Below are 18,039 nucleotides of genomic sequence, written 5' to 3' on the forward strand. Positions count from 1 at the left end.
AGACTAGAGCTTCCAGAATAATACAACCAGCTCTGATCTTAGTAGAACCTGTGTAACCATGAATAGCTGCCACTTTACTGAAAAAGGATGTTTCTAGATCGCATATTCCTTAAGAATAAGAACAACACATCACTTAATTATTTCATTTATTCTGGTTTTTAAAGAACTAGTAGAAGGGAAAAAAGGAGGTAAACACTAACTCATGGGTTAATACAATTGCAAAATTTGGTGCAGGATAGAGGATTTTGTTTCATGCTGACTAGGGTCTGGAATTTATCATGTTCACAGCTGTGGACTGGTTCAAGACTTTTCCCTTATTTTTCTGTTGTTATTTTGAGTTTACTGAAAGCAATGTTTTAATGTGAGCCCTACTAGTTTGTATGTTCATTCATGGCAAAATGCAGTTTTAGGAAACCTTTCGTGAGCTTTTGAGTGGAAAATAACTATATGTTGAAGAGAGAGTACCCAGCAAATAGCAAAGCACAAATATAAGGCCCATCAGTAAGTATCTCTTTTATTTGTATTGATCAGAGCTGTGTACTCTCATGCTCTGGTGCAAACCATGTTTATAGCTGTCATGTTATATTAAATACAAAAGAGTTGAATTCAGAGAGAAACTCAGACATTGATTCATGACAGTCAATATACCAGAGATTCTGAGGTTACTGCTGGGTAATGTCAGGAGTATAAATTGAACTGTTCTCTTTCTGTATTCTCAAGCTGAAATATAGCATTAAAATGTATAGTTTAAGTTCAGTTATATTATTTTACAGTTCTTAAATCCAAAATGATGGTTTACGACCCTTTTCTCTTACAAATTATTGGCCTTCTTTTACAAATAAGGACTTAAAATCTAGCAATATGTTGAGGCTGTACCTTTCTTACATCTTTCCCACAGTCAAGGCAGTTAGCCTAAAAATGTTAAACACCAAAGTCCAACAAAAATATTTATATTCCTCCCCCAATAAAACATTGTATTAAGAATTTATCCACTGTATTCAGAGATTTGAACCTGTAACCAAGTGAAATTCTTAATTCACTGAATTGCACTAAGTATTGATGATAAGACTGGAGACAGTTAAATCGGGCTCTTGAGAAGACGTGCCTGTATTTTGGGATAATCAGATTCTTTAAATACCTAGCACTTTGGGAGAAATTATAGGCCAAGGTGCAAGACAGAGCATGTTTTGCGAGCCATTGAAATAGAATACTGGAAGTCAATGTCCCTGATCCGCTTTTCTAAGATAGAGTTGGCTACCTTGGATTCCTGGGCATAATGGAAGTCCAAAGGGAGCCCTAACAGATGCAGTTTGGCTGGAAAAGCTTTAAGCCATGTGCTGTTATGGATAACTTTCTGTAGAAGGTTAAGATATCCCGTAGAGGGATCAGCATATATAACCTTGTTCCAGTATCTAAAAGCAAAGAGCCAAGCACTGCATTCTAGTGATGTTAGACTAGTCTCTAATCGTAAGGCAGCTGCAGGGACGCATCTTGGCATTCCCAGAATGGATCTTAGAAAAACTGAAAGAACACTCTCTATACTTGTGTGAAATCCTAGGATCCAAGTTGGTATACCATACTGTATAACAGTTGGGGCAGAATCTTAAGCTTAAAAACTTGAATAACAGCTGGTATAAATTGTTCCCCCTTAGTAAAGAAAAATTCAAGATAGCTTTCTGCATGTTCTGGGCTGCTTGGATTATGGACCGTCTATGGGCAGCCCAGGAAAGTTTATGGTGGAATGTAATACCTAGATACTTTAGCTGTTTTACTTGCTCAATGCAAAAACCATTAATTGTCCATTTTCTAAGTGTTACAGAGTGAGCGAAAGCCATAATTTTGGTTTTAACAAAATTTATAAACAATTGGTTGTTCCTACAGTAGGTCATAAATGTGTAGATCAGCCATTTAAGTCCTATTTTCAATAGGGACAGAAGAACCACATCATCTGCATAAAGCAGTAGGGGGCATTTGGTCTCTGTCAATCTAGGAGGATGGAATTGTGTTCCGAGACACCACCCAAGCAGATCATTTAAATACAGGTTAAATAGTGTGGGGGCTAATATACAAACCCGTCAAACCCCTTTATTAGCCTGAATAGGTTTTGTCAGGTTTCCTTCTGTACCACATCTAACATGGAGTGTGGTGCCCTGATAAAGACATTTATAAGATATAGGAGTCTCATCTAAAATTATACAAAATGTATAATTTTGACCATAGAATGTCTCTTGGTACAGAATCAAAGGCTGATTTTAAGTCTATGAATGCAGTATAGAGCCCATTTCCATGACTGGACATATATTTCTCCGCAAGATGGCTCAAAATCATACAGTGATCAATTGCTGATCTACCCTTTCTAAATCCTGCCTGTTCCTTTCCCAAGATATTTTCCTCCTCTATCCAAGTAAGTAGTCTTTGATTTAAATGATCAGAGTACAATTTACCCAGCACAGAAAGTAGACTGATTGGTCTGCAGTTGGTTGGGTCTCCTCTTTCTTCTTTCTTAAAGATAGGTATTAATATGGCTTCAAACCAAGCGATGGGAAATTTACCTGAGTTATTGATATGGGTAAACAAGTTTGCCAATAAAGGTGCCCACCAATCCATGTTAGCCTTTAGCATTTCAGGGAGAATGGTATCTGTTCCCGGGGCCTTGCCTGATTTCATACTTCTAATCAGGGTTTTTGTTTCAGTCACTGTGACTGGCCTCCATGAAGGAGTGTCATTTTAATTTATAGTTGGAGAAAAATCTGTTGAATTCTCTTTAATGTCCCCGAATAGAGTAGAGAAGTGCTGTTCACAGATGCCTGCTGGGATGTTGCAGCTGAGCTGGTTCGAGGACGAGCCCAGGGCATCAGTGACAAGAGCCCAAGAGACTTTAGATTTTTTATTTAAAGCACATTCTATTAATGCATTTCATCCCTTTTGAATGGCTTGTCTATTTTTGCAAGTAATACGTTTAGGTTTTCCTTTCTATAGTTGTTATGTACTGTGTTTTTTTTTAACTGCATAACATTCCCTGTCAAGCCACTTGGGGCCACTTATCGTTAATGAGGCTTGTGGAAGCAGTTGTTTGGAGATTAGGGCCGTATATATCGCATTGATTAGGATTGATTATTTATTTATGTCAGTCTTGAAGTCTGCAAATCTGTGATCAAATTCCTCCTGTAGCTTCAAAATGACATCAACATACTTCTCACCACTGAATGATGTGCCTGCATCCAAAAGTGCCTTGCATGCTGGGAAATGGCAAAGGTTTGTCTGAGAGAGCTGGGTTTCCATAATACAAATTTTGTGGAGAATGCTCTCACGTTGTCATAGGCAGCACTGACAAGTTTCTCCTGGCCTTGTAACTTCTTGTTCAGTACATTAAGCTCATGTGTGGTATCAACAAGAAAAGCTAAGTCCATGAGCCATTTGGGATCACTCGGCACAGGAACAGCCACTCCATCCTTCTCCATGACGGCTTTCACTTCTGCTCTCAACTCAAAAAAGCTCTTCAATACGTTTCCCCTGCTGAGTCAATGTACCTAGGTAGAGCACATCCCCATATTCTGACTCCATTTCCTCTTAAAAAGCACAGAACCTTTGATGCTTTAAACCCCTGGATCTGATTTGGTTGATGCATTTACCAACAGACATCACAGTGTCAAACTTCAGGCATTTGCTGCAAAGGGCCTGCTGATGGATAATGCAGTGCAGAGCAATGGCTTCCTCCACACCCTCCTCTTCCAGTTTTCTTTAAAACAATTGAGACTCCATGGGGTGAGACCCTCTCCCCAAACTGTACTCTCTGGGGACGGTCACCCAAGAAGGAACGGAGCCAGGCAAATGCCGAGCCACCAATTCCCAACTCGGAGAGCCACCCCAGGAGGATACTGTGGTCGACAGTATCAAAGGCCGCCGAGATGTCAAGGAGGATCAACAGAGAGATTTTGCCCCTGTCGGCCTCCCTCAACAGGTCATCATACAGGGCAACCAATGCCGTCTCTGTACCGTGGCGCGGCCTGAAGCCCGACTGAAATTGATCCAGGGCATCTGATTCATCCAGGTATGCTTGAAGCTGATCGGCCACCACCCTCTCGACCACTTTGCTCATGAAAGAAACTTTGGCGACGGGCGTATAATTGCCAATTTTGTCCGCCGCCAAACTAGGTTCCTTTCTTATGGGCCTAATGAGTGTCTCCTTGAGGGCAGATGGAAATCTGCCCTCAAAGAGAGACCCATTAATTATTACCGTGGCCCATTCTGTTCTTATCGGCCTGGCTGCTTTGATTAGCCAGGACGGGCAAGGGTCAAGGGAGGAGGTGGTGGCTCAACAGCGATCAAGCACCCTGGCCACAGTATCAGGCGTTACAGGCTGAAAGGAATCAAAAGTCACCAGGCAAGACGGAGCACTGGACATCTCTGCTCAACTCACTGTATTTAAAAAAGGAGAGACCTCCCGGCGGATGGCCTCCACTTTAGATTTTAAAAAGGCTGCAAACTGGTCAGGTGAAAAACTAGGGGGAGGCCTATCATCTGAACCAGTTCCGGATAGGTCGCGAACTATATGGAATAATTCCGCCTGCTGATTGGACGCTTCGCTTATCTGGTTAGTGAAGAATGATCTACATGCAGCCTTTACCTTAGTTAGGTAAAGGTTAGTTGCGACCCTAACAGCTATCCAATTGTAATCCGTCGGGTTCTTCCTCCACTTACGCTCTAGCCTTCACCTGTATCGCTTCATCGCTCGGAGCTCCTGGTTGAAACAGGGCGCAGGCCGAGCTCTGAGCCGGAGAGGGCGCTTAGGTGCGATCGTGTCTATAGCCCTGGTGGCAGCAGTGGACCAGCTGTCAACCAGAGCCTCAACAGGAGCGCCAGCCAGGTCAGCCGAAACACCTCTCATGGCCTCCTGGAATCCAACAGGATCCAGTAGCCTTTGAGGGCAGACCATAGAAATAGGTCCCTGCTTGTCGCCCTCCTCTGAACCTGTTCCAATTCGTTAGCATCTTTCTTGAAGTGTGTTGTCCAGAACCGCAGTGACTGTCATTTGTGTCAAAAACTGGAAGTTCAGGAGTTGATTACATGAATTGGTACCTGTACAGCATATACTGGTTTGTTTTCTTTTGTTCAGTTCTGAAATCTATTTTTCAGGTAGTCTAAAAGAGAGAATCTATGGATTACACTATGTAATGCTCTGGACCCGTGGTTCTCAGCCTTGGGTTCCCAGATTCCCACAGTCCTTCACCCCTAACTGTGCTGGCCAGCAACATAACCTCTAATTTTCAGCCCTGCTTGGTGGGTTTCTGCCTTTCATGTGCACAACTCTGCCCCCCCCCATGTCCTGGGTTTGCTGTGCAGAGGAGGAAGACAGCTGTGGAGAGGGAAGTGGAGTTGTGCACATGCGCCCAGCTTAGTAGGAGGCTGGCCAGGATTTTTGGGAGTTATAGATGCTGATAGAAGGATGAATCATATCAGATCTTCATTTTTAAAAAGGGGTGGTGCATTCTATGATAACGGTGTAAGTGGTAATAATAATAGTAGTAAATAATAATTACAGCAGCAGTGAGTCATCAAGTCAATTCTGATTTAGACTGACCCTTTCCAAGATTTTCTAGGTATAGAGTATTCAAAAGTGGTTTATCACTCCCTTCTTCTGGGGATGCTCTGGGACTCTGCAGCTTGCCTAAAGCTACACAGTTTTTCTTCTGGGAAACAAAGTAGGGAATCAAATGCCCAACTCTGGCTCCACTACTAAGTACCAAACTCATTGAGTGTTCTAGCCAGCTAATACATTCTATACATTTTGTTTTCTTTCTTCTGTCAAGATGTACATACTTCCAAATAATCACTGCTTGGATACAGCTTTGTCCTCTTTAGGAGAAGCACACTGATGTGCCTATTAAATTAATTTATGGTACCTTACACCAACTTTTCCAAACTGTTTTGCAGAGTTCTTGGGCCTAATGCAACTGCTGGTTCCAACTAAAGTATCAGTGGGAGTTGCATAAGTGCCTGTAGGTACATGCAGCTACTGAAGATAGTGATTTAAGAGCTTTGAATTATTCATTGGGTGCTCATTGGTTCAGATTAGCAGTTGGGTTTAGGCTGTTTTTATAATCCTTACCTTTCCTAGCTACTGAACCTCGTGGCTAAAGCTGGTGAGGACAGCTGTCCAGAACATCAGGTGTTGATGGCTGATTAATTCTGATAATTGAATGTGCAGCATACAGCATACATTGTCTGAGATACATCTGCTCATGTTGCCAAAAGGATTCAGACATATTGTGTATTGCATTATGGGTTGTGATTTGCAGACCAAGAGGTCAATATACAAGAAGTCAAATTTTACTTTGTTTGATATGGTTCTGGTTTATTTTATGGCAAAACTAATACTGTGCTTTAAGAGTGCCTGTGGCAAAGCATGCCCCACACCTTTCATGGCCACACGAAAGCTACCTGCCACGTTGAGTTCCCACAGTATTGCAAAGATATATTAATTCAGCCACTCAGGAACATTATGCGAAATTTTACATGATATAAAGGTCTTAGCCCTTGCTACCAAGTAAGCCACCAGGAAAACAAAAATTAATGCTAATCCCCATCAGTACTACCAGTGTGCTGGTCCTGTTTGCAAGCTTGTCGGTACATAAGGTTACTTTACGATAGTGACTTAGAGCATGGAATCAACAAGCAGAGAAAGGGATAAGCATCAAACTTCTCTTGTCAAGTGGGAGGTTTTTTGTTTTTTTCTTCAAAAAAGCTTTATTGTTGAGCATGTAGATGCACTGCTACTGTTGTTCCAGTTTAATTCTGATTCATATCAAGAGGATTTGGTAGCCAAGTTAGTGTTAAGATAAGCATAGGTGTCTTTTACTTAAAGTAGCTAGGACTAGAGCTGAGGAGTAGAGGGGAAAAGAGAAAGCCACGTGGGATTGGGCATCTTGGCTTCTCTTGGTTTTCCGTAAGTGACTGTGGCCACTTCCAAATCTTTCATGTGAACAAAAGTCTCAAAGGGTCCCACAGGTCCAAATGTAAGGTCAGGAGTCAAAACTTCCTCCTGGTACAATATTTATTAATTAAACCAATGAAGTATCTCCAGACTATTCTAGTCATTTAAACCCTCCTTTGGTCTACCCAAATCAGTCTGATTCTAGGAAGACTAATGTGAAGTAACCACATAGATCCCTCATGAGTCTTGAAGGGCTCAAAATTGTTGTTGCCACTTGTAGATTGTTGTCTTTCTTGATTGCTTCTTTCAGCCTCAAGGAGATAGTTCTTTCCTTCATCTCCGTCATCTGTAATGGATGCGTGGCCCTGAAGGTGCCTCTGTTTTGGCCTTCAGCACCCTTGCAATAAAAATAAACTCTAGGGGCTTCTGTATGGTAGTGTAGGTTTTATCCTGTACTGTTTTCTTGGAACAAGAAATTCAAGTTTCTCCTTTTCTTTTACCATGATCATCCTGAGTTATTATTCATAATCCCCTAGTAGTTGTGATTAGATTGCTTAGATGGGCCCCTAGTCTCTGAGGTGGGTATTTGGTATCATCTGTGTAATCTGTTGAGGAATGAAATTCTTTCTCTAGTGGACTGAAGGAGATTTCCGCCAATGGATCTGCCAGATACTTGGCCCTTTTGTCTAGGTCCCTCTGCGATTGCTTCATGAACTCTGATGTGATCAAAGTTTCATCTCAATATAGAAAGGAACCTTTGGTTTCTCAGATGTAAGCAGGATCTTTGTAAACAGCCTGGGGGCAGAGAGTAAACCTAATGAGAAGGTTTTATATTGGACATGTTTCCCCAGATTGAAGACCCTTAAGTTCCTTTTAGATAGAGGATGAACAGGAATGTGGAAGTATGTCACTGTCAGGTCTAGAGATATCAAGATCCTTCCTCCAGTTTGATGACAGGTAAAGGTAAAGGTAAAGGTTCCCCTTGACAATTTTTGTCCAGTCGTGTCTGACTCTAGGGGGCGGTGCTCATCCCCGTTTCCAAGCCATAGAGCCAGCGTTTTGTCCGAACACAATCTTCCGTGGTCACATGGCCAGTGCGACTTAGACACGGAACGCTGTTACCTTCCCACCGAGGTGGTCCCTATTAATCTACTTGCATTTGCATGCTTTCGAACCGCTAGGTTGGCGGGAGCTGGGACAAGCGATGGGCGCTCACTCCGTCACGTGGATTCGATCTTACAACTGCTTAGTCTTCTGACCCTGCAGCACAGGCTTCTGCGGTTTAGCCCACAGCACCACCACGTCCCTCCCAGTTTGCTGACAGGTTGCAATAAATTCCTAGAATTGCCCCACCAGTTTATCTGGCAAAATTTAAATATAGTTCACATCAGGAAGAGAAAGAGCAAAACAGACTGGTATAATGGTTAAGTCTGAATTTTTTTTACACTTGGTTGAACAATGATGTGTATCATGATCTCCAGGCATGGAACAAAAAGAGACAGTTTCATCAACAGTTTTTACAGTTTGTAGAGACTGGCTGAGTAAGTAGTAAAGCAAGGGACAGGCACCCTAAGGCATAGAAGCTCTGTCTTCGATATAGTCTAGCAAGCTGTAGATCTTCACAGTAGGAAGTGAATTCTAGCGTGAAAGTGCATTGACCTTCTTTCTGCAGGTTGTTTTCCAGAAATCAAAAGTTATATACAGAAGCTTTTGTAAACCATAAAATTATGTATCCAGACACTGGCATTAGATGTTTAGGATTTATTCTGTTTGAAGCTAGTAAGAATACCATATCATCATTATTTATTTACCTATGTGCAATTTTTATTCTGAACAGATAAAAGTTTTTTCTTCCTTCCTTAAAGTGCTAAGATCCTCAAGAGAGGCCTTTCTTCTTGGTCCTGCAACCATCACAGGTGTGTTTGATGAGAACACAGAAGAGGGCCTTATTACTTGCTGCTCCAAGTCTCTGGAACTCCCTCCCAAAGGAGGCTTGGCTTCTCCCATCATTCTTGTCCTTCTGCAACCAGGTAAAGACCTTTCTCTTCAGAAAAGTGAATGGCTGCTGAGTTGGGTTTTTTTAAAATGAATTATTGTACCTCATTGCATTGAATGTGTTTTGGTATTGCTTATGTGTTTTCTCGGTATTGTATTAATTGATCCTTTTAGTATTGTATACTCACTGTTGTTAGCTTAGATACTGTCTTTTAATTATTGTAAGCCACCTTGGGTCCTTTTTAAGGAGAAGGGCGGGAGAAAATATTTTAAATAAAAAATATTTATATAAAATATATTTACCCCACTCTTTCTCCTTAAAAACAACCCAAGATGGCGTACATCATTAAAAGCTAAAAACAGTAAGTATACAAAAAAACTTTTTTTAAAAAAAAATCAGACAAATACCGCACTAAAAGCAAAATTAACACCAAAAACAGATTTGAAGCAACAAGGCATAACACTCCATTTAAAACCCCTCTCAGGTAGCCAGTCACTAAGGGAGAGCCCGTGTGAAGAGAAAAATCTTCATCTGTAATGTAAAATGAGACGGTAATTGAAATATAAGCAATTATATTTCAATGACTGTCTTATTTTGTCATTAATTTTTTCATCAATATTATATATTTTTATCAAATATTTAAAAGCATTGTGATATATTTGGTGCTCACAACTCAGAGACAGCTTAAAAACTTCTACCACTGGAATGTAGAAGCCAAGCACAACAGATAATGCACAAGGACAGCACTAGTAGTAATGGCTCCCCTGCCCTCATATTAACCTGCCTCATGCATCTTCTTTGCTCTGTTGGTATGGTAGGTTGCTTGCTACTTGAAGAGAGGGAAAACAACCAGAAGCATGAAAGGTGGCAGCTTTGGACTAGCCTCCACAATCTAACACCATACATGGAGGGTCATCAGCAATAAGGCACCATGAGAGACGAGTAAAGGGCATCACCTGTGTAGTGGCACAGATGAATTTTCAAGCCATGCTTTCCATTGAGCTTTGGCTTAGATGACTTCTCTGTGTAAGGCATGCATGATACATGTAGATGAGTCTGGGGCACACTAAAGGAGGGTAGGTGGATGCTGTGAACATCCCAGGCTTATACTTCACCACTTGAGATGATTTTAGTGCTGGTGATTTCACCAACCCGGAATGTATTAAGAATCACCTGAACATGTTTTAAATAAAATAAAATAATTAATTAATAGATTTGTTGTGTTTTATATTTTCTCTTTTTTATGTTTGAGAAAGTCCATTTTTATGTTTGAGAAAGAGTTTCAGTTCACCTGTGATCTCTTCACAAACAAATAACCCGTGTATAGGAAGCATGCTATCTAGAAAGTGTGGCGATTGAGTCAGCCATGCTGGCTCTTCACCCTTCCACTTTCCTCTTCACTTCAACCTATACAGAAAACATTGCCAAAGCTAGAAGACCCCATAGTTGATGTTTATGTATAGTTGTTGGAAGGAAGTATCATTTAGTGGACTTAGACCTAGGTAAGCAAGGGTTTGTTGTTATTGTTGTTTTTCCTCTTTAAAGAACCAAAGAGTGGAGCCGGTCTCTTTTGTTTACTTGGAATTAAGACACAAAGAGGGTGTCCATGTTTTGAGTGACTATATTTGTCGGGAGACCAGATGAAAAAACAGATAGCTTGCATTAAAAGCTGCACTTGCAGTAATTTTCTTTTCAAAGCTACTATTAAATGAATAAGGAACACTGCCCTCTTTACTTTTTTTCCCTTTCTAGATCTGTGGCCAGAATATCTGGGAGGGGACAGAGCATCATCATATTTTTTCCTTGAACTATGTAGGCTTTTTCTTCTTTAAAAACTTTCCTACTTTGGTAATTAAAAACATTTTTGGAGAATAATGTTTGAATGATGTCTCTCTTTTCTGTAGGAACATCAGCACTCTCTTTCTCACATTAAAAAAAGAAGAAACGTGTAGTTTGTTATATGGGCTGAAATCCAGTAAAAATTCATGACTAGAATAGGCCCACTAGATCAGTGGGACTGACATAGGTGTTGACTCACCAAATCCTTACTGATTCAGTGGGTCTACTCTCATTGCAACTTAACTACTGGATTTCAGCCATGATGTAATTGTCTTGGTAGACTGGTCCTCAGTGATAATGAACTGAAACTCCCAAATAGGGCATGAGGGAGGAATTGCTGGATCCTGAAGACTCTGAGGACCAGGAGGCTGAACCCCAAAGAAAGCAGCACTGTGCCTAAGTGAGACAACGAGGCTCAATTACCTTCCAGTTTCCATTAACACCATTTTATAAAAGCATGAGCCTGGTTAAAACTCCATGGGCAAAGTATTTGGCTGGACTTCTTCTCTGGAGAAGATGCCTTCTCAAGAATAGGAGGGTGTCTTGGGGGAAGGCTGTTTTTCCCAGTGAGACCAGCATGTCCTTCAGCAGAAATTCCGGGTTAACTTGCTCTGCTGAGTTAATGCCTGCAGCTGAGTGCTAGGGTGGGGCTCCAGCGGCACAGTTATATAAATTTTAGGCTTAGGTTGGTAGTTTTTGATTGTGTCTTCCATGCATCTTGTTGCTGGGGTTATTTTATGATGAGGGGGACTTCCTGTAGTAGAAGGTGGGGCTCCTCTACTTTGTAATCATTGCTTAAAGAGGAAGATGACAGCACATTCTGTTTTTACTGCAAGCTTCATCTGCTTGCATTGTCCTATTTCATTTGGTCACTCTTTGTGTGGACCAGCTTGACATTGCTTCTTGGAATCCTCTTGTTTGTGTTGGTGGCTTGATTTAGGTTTGCTTTTTGACTGTGGATTCACACTTCATTTACCTGACTCTCCAGTAGGTCTCTGATTGCTATTCCCCTGTGACTGGCCCACCCTGAGAGCAGGACAGTTGAACTCAAATACTTCCTTCAGTCAAACTACCTTGATTGTGGTAACAGCTTGTTTCCTCTGTTCTTTTTCTTCTAGACACGGAATATGGGAACTCAGCACCAAATAAAAGTGGATGTTCCTGACCATGTTCTATACACTGTAGGCTCTTGTGTTCTTGTAATCGGTTGTATTGGAATTGCAGGAAACCTCCTTGTCTTTTATGCATTTTACAGGTATGGCTTTCCGGGTTTGGGGTTTAAGAGAGATTTATATATGCATATTTCTTAAAAGGCAGGGAATCTACAGGTTTGGAGGTTTATCCAACCAGTACTCCCTATTCTCACTGTACATGGAGGGAGATTAAGGAAACAGACTTAAGGAGTCTGGAAGGTCCTTATCTCACCCCACATAGAGATGAAAGCAGGAAAGCTGTAGCTGGAACTGCAAATGAACTTCCATAATTGCGTGCTTAAATTCTGTTACTTGGTTTACATGTTGTATCAATCTTATTCTGCTTCTAAAACTGTTGGGAGGAAAAAATAATGACACTGTGTGAAAATAATTTGTAACCGCCAAGCAGGGAAAAACATCCTGAGAAATGCAGAGCAAAGCTCAAGAGCAGATTCAATATATAGACCCAAGTCTAAGTTGGATGAATGGATAGCCAATTTTCAGGGCAAAAACTATTGTGCTACTTGATTACTCATTTTGACCATCTTCCTGGCCATCTTGCTTGATACACTTTAGAGCAGCATGATCTAAAGCTGGATCTTTTCTGCAGGGATTAACCCAAGAGATGGTACTGAGCATCTTTTGCTCTGCCACATGGTGGCTTTATGGCTTTGCTGGTGCCTTTACAAACTGTTGAAAGACGTCCTATGGGCCCTTTATTAAAATGCGATAAATAGGCAGATCTATCCATCTATTGTCATTGTTCCCATTGTCATCCATTTACTTATATCTTGCTTTCCTGCAAAGTTGTGCCAGGTAGTTCGTGACATAGACAACTAGAAGCCTTCTAATTTGAACTCCAGTTTGAATTTTAAAAGCCATCAGCAGATTTGCATTTGGCAAAATATCTGAGCAACTCAGTTTGCAAAGGCAATCTGGGATTAATAATTTTCTTTAAGTGGCCCTGATATAGCCTAGAGGTAAATGAGTACGGTATTAATGAACAGAATACCCTTTGCCTGATTATTGATTTGTTTTAATAGTAGTGCAAAATTAGGCATTAAGATAGCAAAAAATAAAAATCCAGAATATGAATGTTTGCCTTTCTCTTTTAGCTATTTATCTACTCGCATTTACACGCTTTCAAACTGCTAGGTTGGCAGGAGCTGGGAGAATTGACAAGAGCTCACTCTTTCGCATGGATTTGATCTTACAACTGCAGGTCTTCTGACCTTGCAGCACAGAGGCTTCTGCAGTTTAACCCGCAGTGCCACCACGTCCCCGTGTGCTAGTAGTTAGTGTAAGACAACTCTCAGTAGCAATTTGCATTGTGTTTATGGACTTTTTTAAAATTGCGTTTTAGACTTTTTATAATGGCTGCAACCAACATTTTTGCTGCCTAGAAGTAGAATGGGGCTTGTTAATCACAACCAACTCAGTTCTCGTTGATTTCTTTAGGTCTGCTGGAAGTAAGATTAATTTTGGATTTAGACTAATCTATAGGAACAGCTGTTCTTTAGTTGTATATGTAGGATATCAGAGAAGAACAGTTACACAGTACAGGATTTTTATTTTGTTTTTAATACTAAATAAGTTCTGTGATCTCATGGAAAATGTAGGTCAAGATTTACTACTCCATTTTCTCCAGATATTCTTCCATTTGCGAAACAAAACTACACATTCCCACCTAAACCTGTTCTGAGTTCCACAAGGATGCTTGACTTTTACATGTATTTATAGTGTTACATGGCAGCATTAAATGTTATTTCTGAAAGACTTCGTGATTTCTGTATTTCTGTGATGTTATATTGTAACTGTGTGAAAAGCGGCTTTAAAAACAGTGAGAGAACGGTGTGAAGACATCCTTAGAGAATAAGGTAGATGCATATCACACATTTACCAAAATTCATTATCCAAGGAAGAAAAAAGACAATGTGAGTTTAGGATTTTTTGAAATGTTATTACCAAAAGATATACTAGCTGAGGCAGATGTTGTAGCTGATGACTTGAAATTTGTTTGTAACTGGATTGTTTTTTTGGATAAGAAGGAGTTTATACTTTGTGCCCAGATATTCTGATGAACTTTCCATGAATATTGCCAGCAATTGTTTTGTGCCCTAGATGAACTGAATAGCTGAGTAATTCTACATGGATCAGTGAATATAAGTCAGATAATAATGACTTTTGGTCTTGCTAAACCGGGATAGCTTTGACCCAGTGACCTAAAGAAGCAGCAGTTAGATTGTACCATATTTTTCCGTGTATAAAATGACACTTTTTTTACTTAAATAATTAGACGAAAATTTGAGGGTCGTTTTATACACGAAGGCAGCTGCTTTCCCTGCCTTTTGCAAAGCCACAAAGTATAGCAGCTGTGAAAGGGTGGTACACTTGCAGCCCTTTGACCCTGAAGCAGCCATGAAAGGGCTTCAGGACCAAAGGGGTGTCAGCGTGCAAATTTTCTAATTTGGGGGTTAGAAAAGGGGGGGGGGGTCGTCTTATAAACAGAAAAATACAGTATATTTCTTACCTCTTGAGTCAATCTGTTTTGTCTTTAAGCCCCAATGATAACATATAATTCAAGCATCTTTAAAGCTGTGTCTCTTTTGTGGCGATATAGTGTGCTATGAAAGCAATATTGTGTTGTAAAACAGATATATAGTGGGTTGAAATGGTGTATAGTAAGAAAAGGTGATATGCTGTTATTTGCTTGAAGAGAGTACTAGAAACAAAACCACAGTAAGGCAGATTTTAAGGTTTTGGGGAGCTATTCATTTTCTTTCTTTTTTTGTTTTTTGAATGAGACTTTGAAATTAATCAGTAGTTTTAGTGACAGTTACATGTTGCATGGTGTATTCGGTTGTGGCAGTTGTAGTAATTAGACATGGGCACAAAATGCTTCATCAAGCTTCAGCCCGATTCATACATTCCTTCCCCCAGCTGGTTGCCCCACTCACAAGCCTGTGCATGTTAGCCGGGGTGTCCCCCTTGGGCAGCTGTCCAGTCCAGGCAGGAGCCCAGGCTTCCCTTCCCCACCTCCTCCAGCAGCCGATCACTCAGCTAGGGAGGCAGGACAGAGATTCTTGATGTGCAGCCATTGATTTGTCAGCTGCTGGAGGAGAAAGGGAAGAGAAACCTGGGTTCCTGTTGGGACTGGACAGCCGCCCCAGGACGATAACCCAAGCAATGCACACAGGCTTGTGACTGGGGCAGCTAGCCAGGGAGAAGGGGAGAGAGAATGTGTGGCACCTATGAGGCCAAAGCATGACCAAGCACTTTGTTCCCATGTCTAGTAATCATGGAAATTTTCCTGCACTACTTCAACACAACTGGAACAGACTATATATGCATCTACAACATAATTCTGTGATTTTTATTCCTCTTTTTTTTCCTTTTTAAACATATGGTATTTCCTGCTGTGTGCAGTTTTACACATGCAAAGATGTAATCTTTTAATTTGACTTTAGGTGTGGAAGCATCATACCAGTGAAAAGCAGGAGAGCATTTTAACAAGCATGCTTTCCTATGTGTTACTAGAAATGGCTTGTTGCACATGTGCCTATATATGCCAGATCAGTGATTCCCAACCTTGCATCACCCAGGTGTTTTTGGACGCTGAGTCCCAGAAACCCTGACCAGCACAGCTGGTTGTGAAAGTTTCTGGGAATTGCAGTCCAAGTACGTCTGAGTTAGATCATAACCTATAGGTGAAATGCTGTGGAATTTTCTTTGATAGGGCAAATTTATATATTTCGCTTCACCGAAACCAAGATAGAACTATTTAAGTGGTAGTTTCTTAGTATACAATGGAGTTTATATAACATCACCGTTAGGATCATTTTCTTTCTATAAATGTCATGGGCAAATAATGTTCCAAACACCCACAGAGGGGCATCTATTATATATATAAATTAATTTATAACTAATTTGGACACAGATAAAATTGTAGCAGTTATTTTTGTTTCTGTACTGTTGGGTTTCATTGACTGTTTTAATTCAGAATTTCAGCAAGGGTGGGGAAGGAAGATAGGTATAAAAATAAACTTAGAAAGATTCATTTGTTGACACATTGCAGTAAAAACTGATCATGTATATTTGCAGTTAGCAGATGCCAGGTATTAAGATCTTTGAGTCATCTCAATATGTGGTGGTACTAGCATTGTTTCTATGGCAGACATTTGTAGCCTGAAAGATATAAAAGTAGTCCATAGTTGCTCCCAGACTGTCTAGAGAAGGTTCTTATCTGTCCCTAGCGATCAGCTATTTAAGGGCCAACTTAATAGAATGGAAGGAATCAAGAATGATCTCCCAACTGGGGATTTTGCACACTGAAAGTGGGGAGAAAATATTGCCATTTGTTATTCCCAAGTATCTTTGACGTTCTTATAAAACGAGGAGAAGCTAGTTGCATCATCATCATTATTTTTTTCTTTGCAGCCTTTAGTGCCAAAGGTGTTTGTGTGCCTTTAGTTCTGCTAAACAGCTGGCAAATGCTAAAAATGTAGTTTAGAGGCTTGTTATAAACTGAATTACAATAAAAGAGAAACTAACAGAACACTTTATTTTTCTTTCCTGCTCTTCATGTCCTGATGATGCTCGTTAAGCAACAAGAGGCTGAGGACTCCACCGAACTATTTCATAATGAATTTAGCAGCAAGTGATTTCTTGATGTCTGCAACTCAGGCTCCCATATGCTTTCTCAACAGCATGCACAGAGAATGGGTCCTTGGAGATACAGGTACTTTTCCAATACTGTTTTGCGTACAAGCCTCCCCAGTGGCTTGAAATTGTCTTCGGCATTGCTTTGCCTTATGTGGGGCATGACATGGATGTTGCTACCTATAATTAGTTTTTTCGGTCAAAGAAAGGCAAGACTGTACTCCCAGGATGTAGAGAATATAATGCTCTTTTTTTCCATTATAAAATGCTCTTCTTCAAGGGCTGTATAACATTAAATAAAATTCAATTACAGCGTTACAACCTTCTGGAGACAACATCACATTAATAAATTCATATACCCAGAATATATACAATCTTTTATTGTATTATTTTGTTAATTAATGATACTCTTATTTAGAATGTCACACTAATATGTTAAAATTGGGATTGGTGGATATTAAAATAATATTTAATTTAATCTGCAGTCAGGAATATTATCTATACATACAGTGTTTGTTTAACTCTAATTAATTAAGTGTATGTATCAGTTCCTTTCATTATTTGCCTATTATTAGTTGCTATTATTCTGTTAAAGAAATATGTGTTCATAAACTTAGTTTTTTCTTCCTTCTACTTCCTTGAAATGCAAGGAGACAATAACTAGCCTTAAGAAAAATTCTAATTGTGAAAAATTATTAACAATTAATTATTACCATATTTTCCCATGTATAAGATGATACTTTAGACTAAAAATTGAGGGTCATCTTATACATGGAAGTAAGTCAAGGAGAGAACCACACAATTGCAAAATTGCCCACACCTTGCCTCTGCAAACAGGCTTCCTCCGATCAGGAGACTCATGTAACTGATGTTAGCTGATGCTGAACAACCTAATTGGAACATACCTCATTGGAGGTGGAGCTGTAGGCAGTGCTCAGATGCAACAGGGGCGGTACTGATGTGTAAATACTACCTAATTACTAAATAAAAATGTATTATGTTTTATGTTTAAAATATTGATTTCTTAATTTAGGGTTAGAAAAGTGGGGGGATCTTATACATGGAAAAATACATGTATAAGATCATTGTGTAAGATCAGTTACTATGAGTAGTGATAAGGGGATAATTTTTGTGCAGAATTGTTTTTGCTTCTGGTTTATGGCATATATTGATTATTCTACTTTGTGTCATGAGAATGTGAGAGAGGCTGAGGTCCTTTCTGTTCTTCTAATACCATAGTAAGGGGAAATCACCTTTGTGCATCAAGAGTTGCCAGGACATATGCAGATGAACTGTGCGATGAGCAACCAATGGGAAATTGGCAGAAAAAGTCAGGGGAAAAAGATGGGAAATTCAAATTTCTAACTATAGGTGGCGACAAGGCTGGTTCTTTGTAGCTGTTTCGCCCCAGCAGTTAG

General features: G+C 40.1%; 1 protein-coding gene across 4 annotated transcripts in view; it reads left to right on the top strand.

Annotated features, from left to right (window-relative positions):
- LOC110081715 (melanopsin) overlaps nucleotides 1-18,039 on the top strand; it is a 65,006-nt gene that overhangs the window by 16,573 nt on the left and 30,394 nt on the right. For 2 of the 4 annotated variants that reach the window (XM_073001939.2, XM_078394567.1), the window contains exons 2-3: nucleotides 11,888-12,024; nucleotides 16,567-16,700. In XM_073001939.2, coding sequence (XP_072858040.2) covers nucleotides 11,888-12,024; nucleotides 16,567-16,700 — 271 coding nt within the window. Of the gene's footprint in view, nucleotides 1-11,476; nucleotides 11,536-11,887; nucleotides 12,025-16,566; nucleotides 16,701-18,039 lie in introns of those variants that run through there. The other 2 variants (XM_073001940.2, XM_073001941.2) reach the window with 2 other exon arrangements.

This window comes from Pogona vitticeps, chromosome 5, assembly GCF_051106095.1.
Source record: "Pogona vitticeps strain Pit_001003342236 chromosome 5, PviZW2.1, whole genome shotgun sequence".
In the NCBI taxonomy this organism is placed as follows: Eukaryota; Metazoa; Chordata; class Lepidosauria; order Squamata; family Agamidae; genus Pogona; species Pogona vitticeps.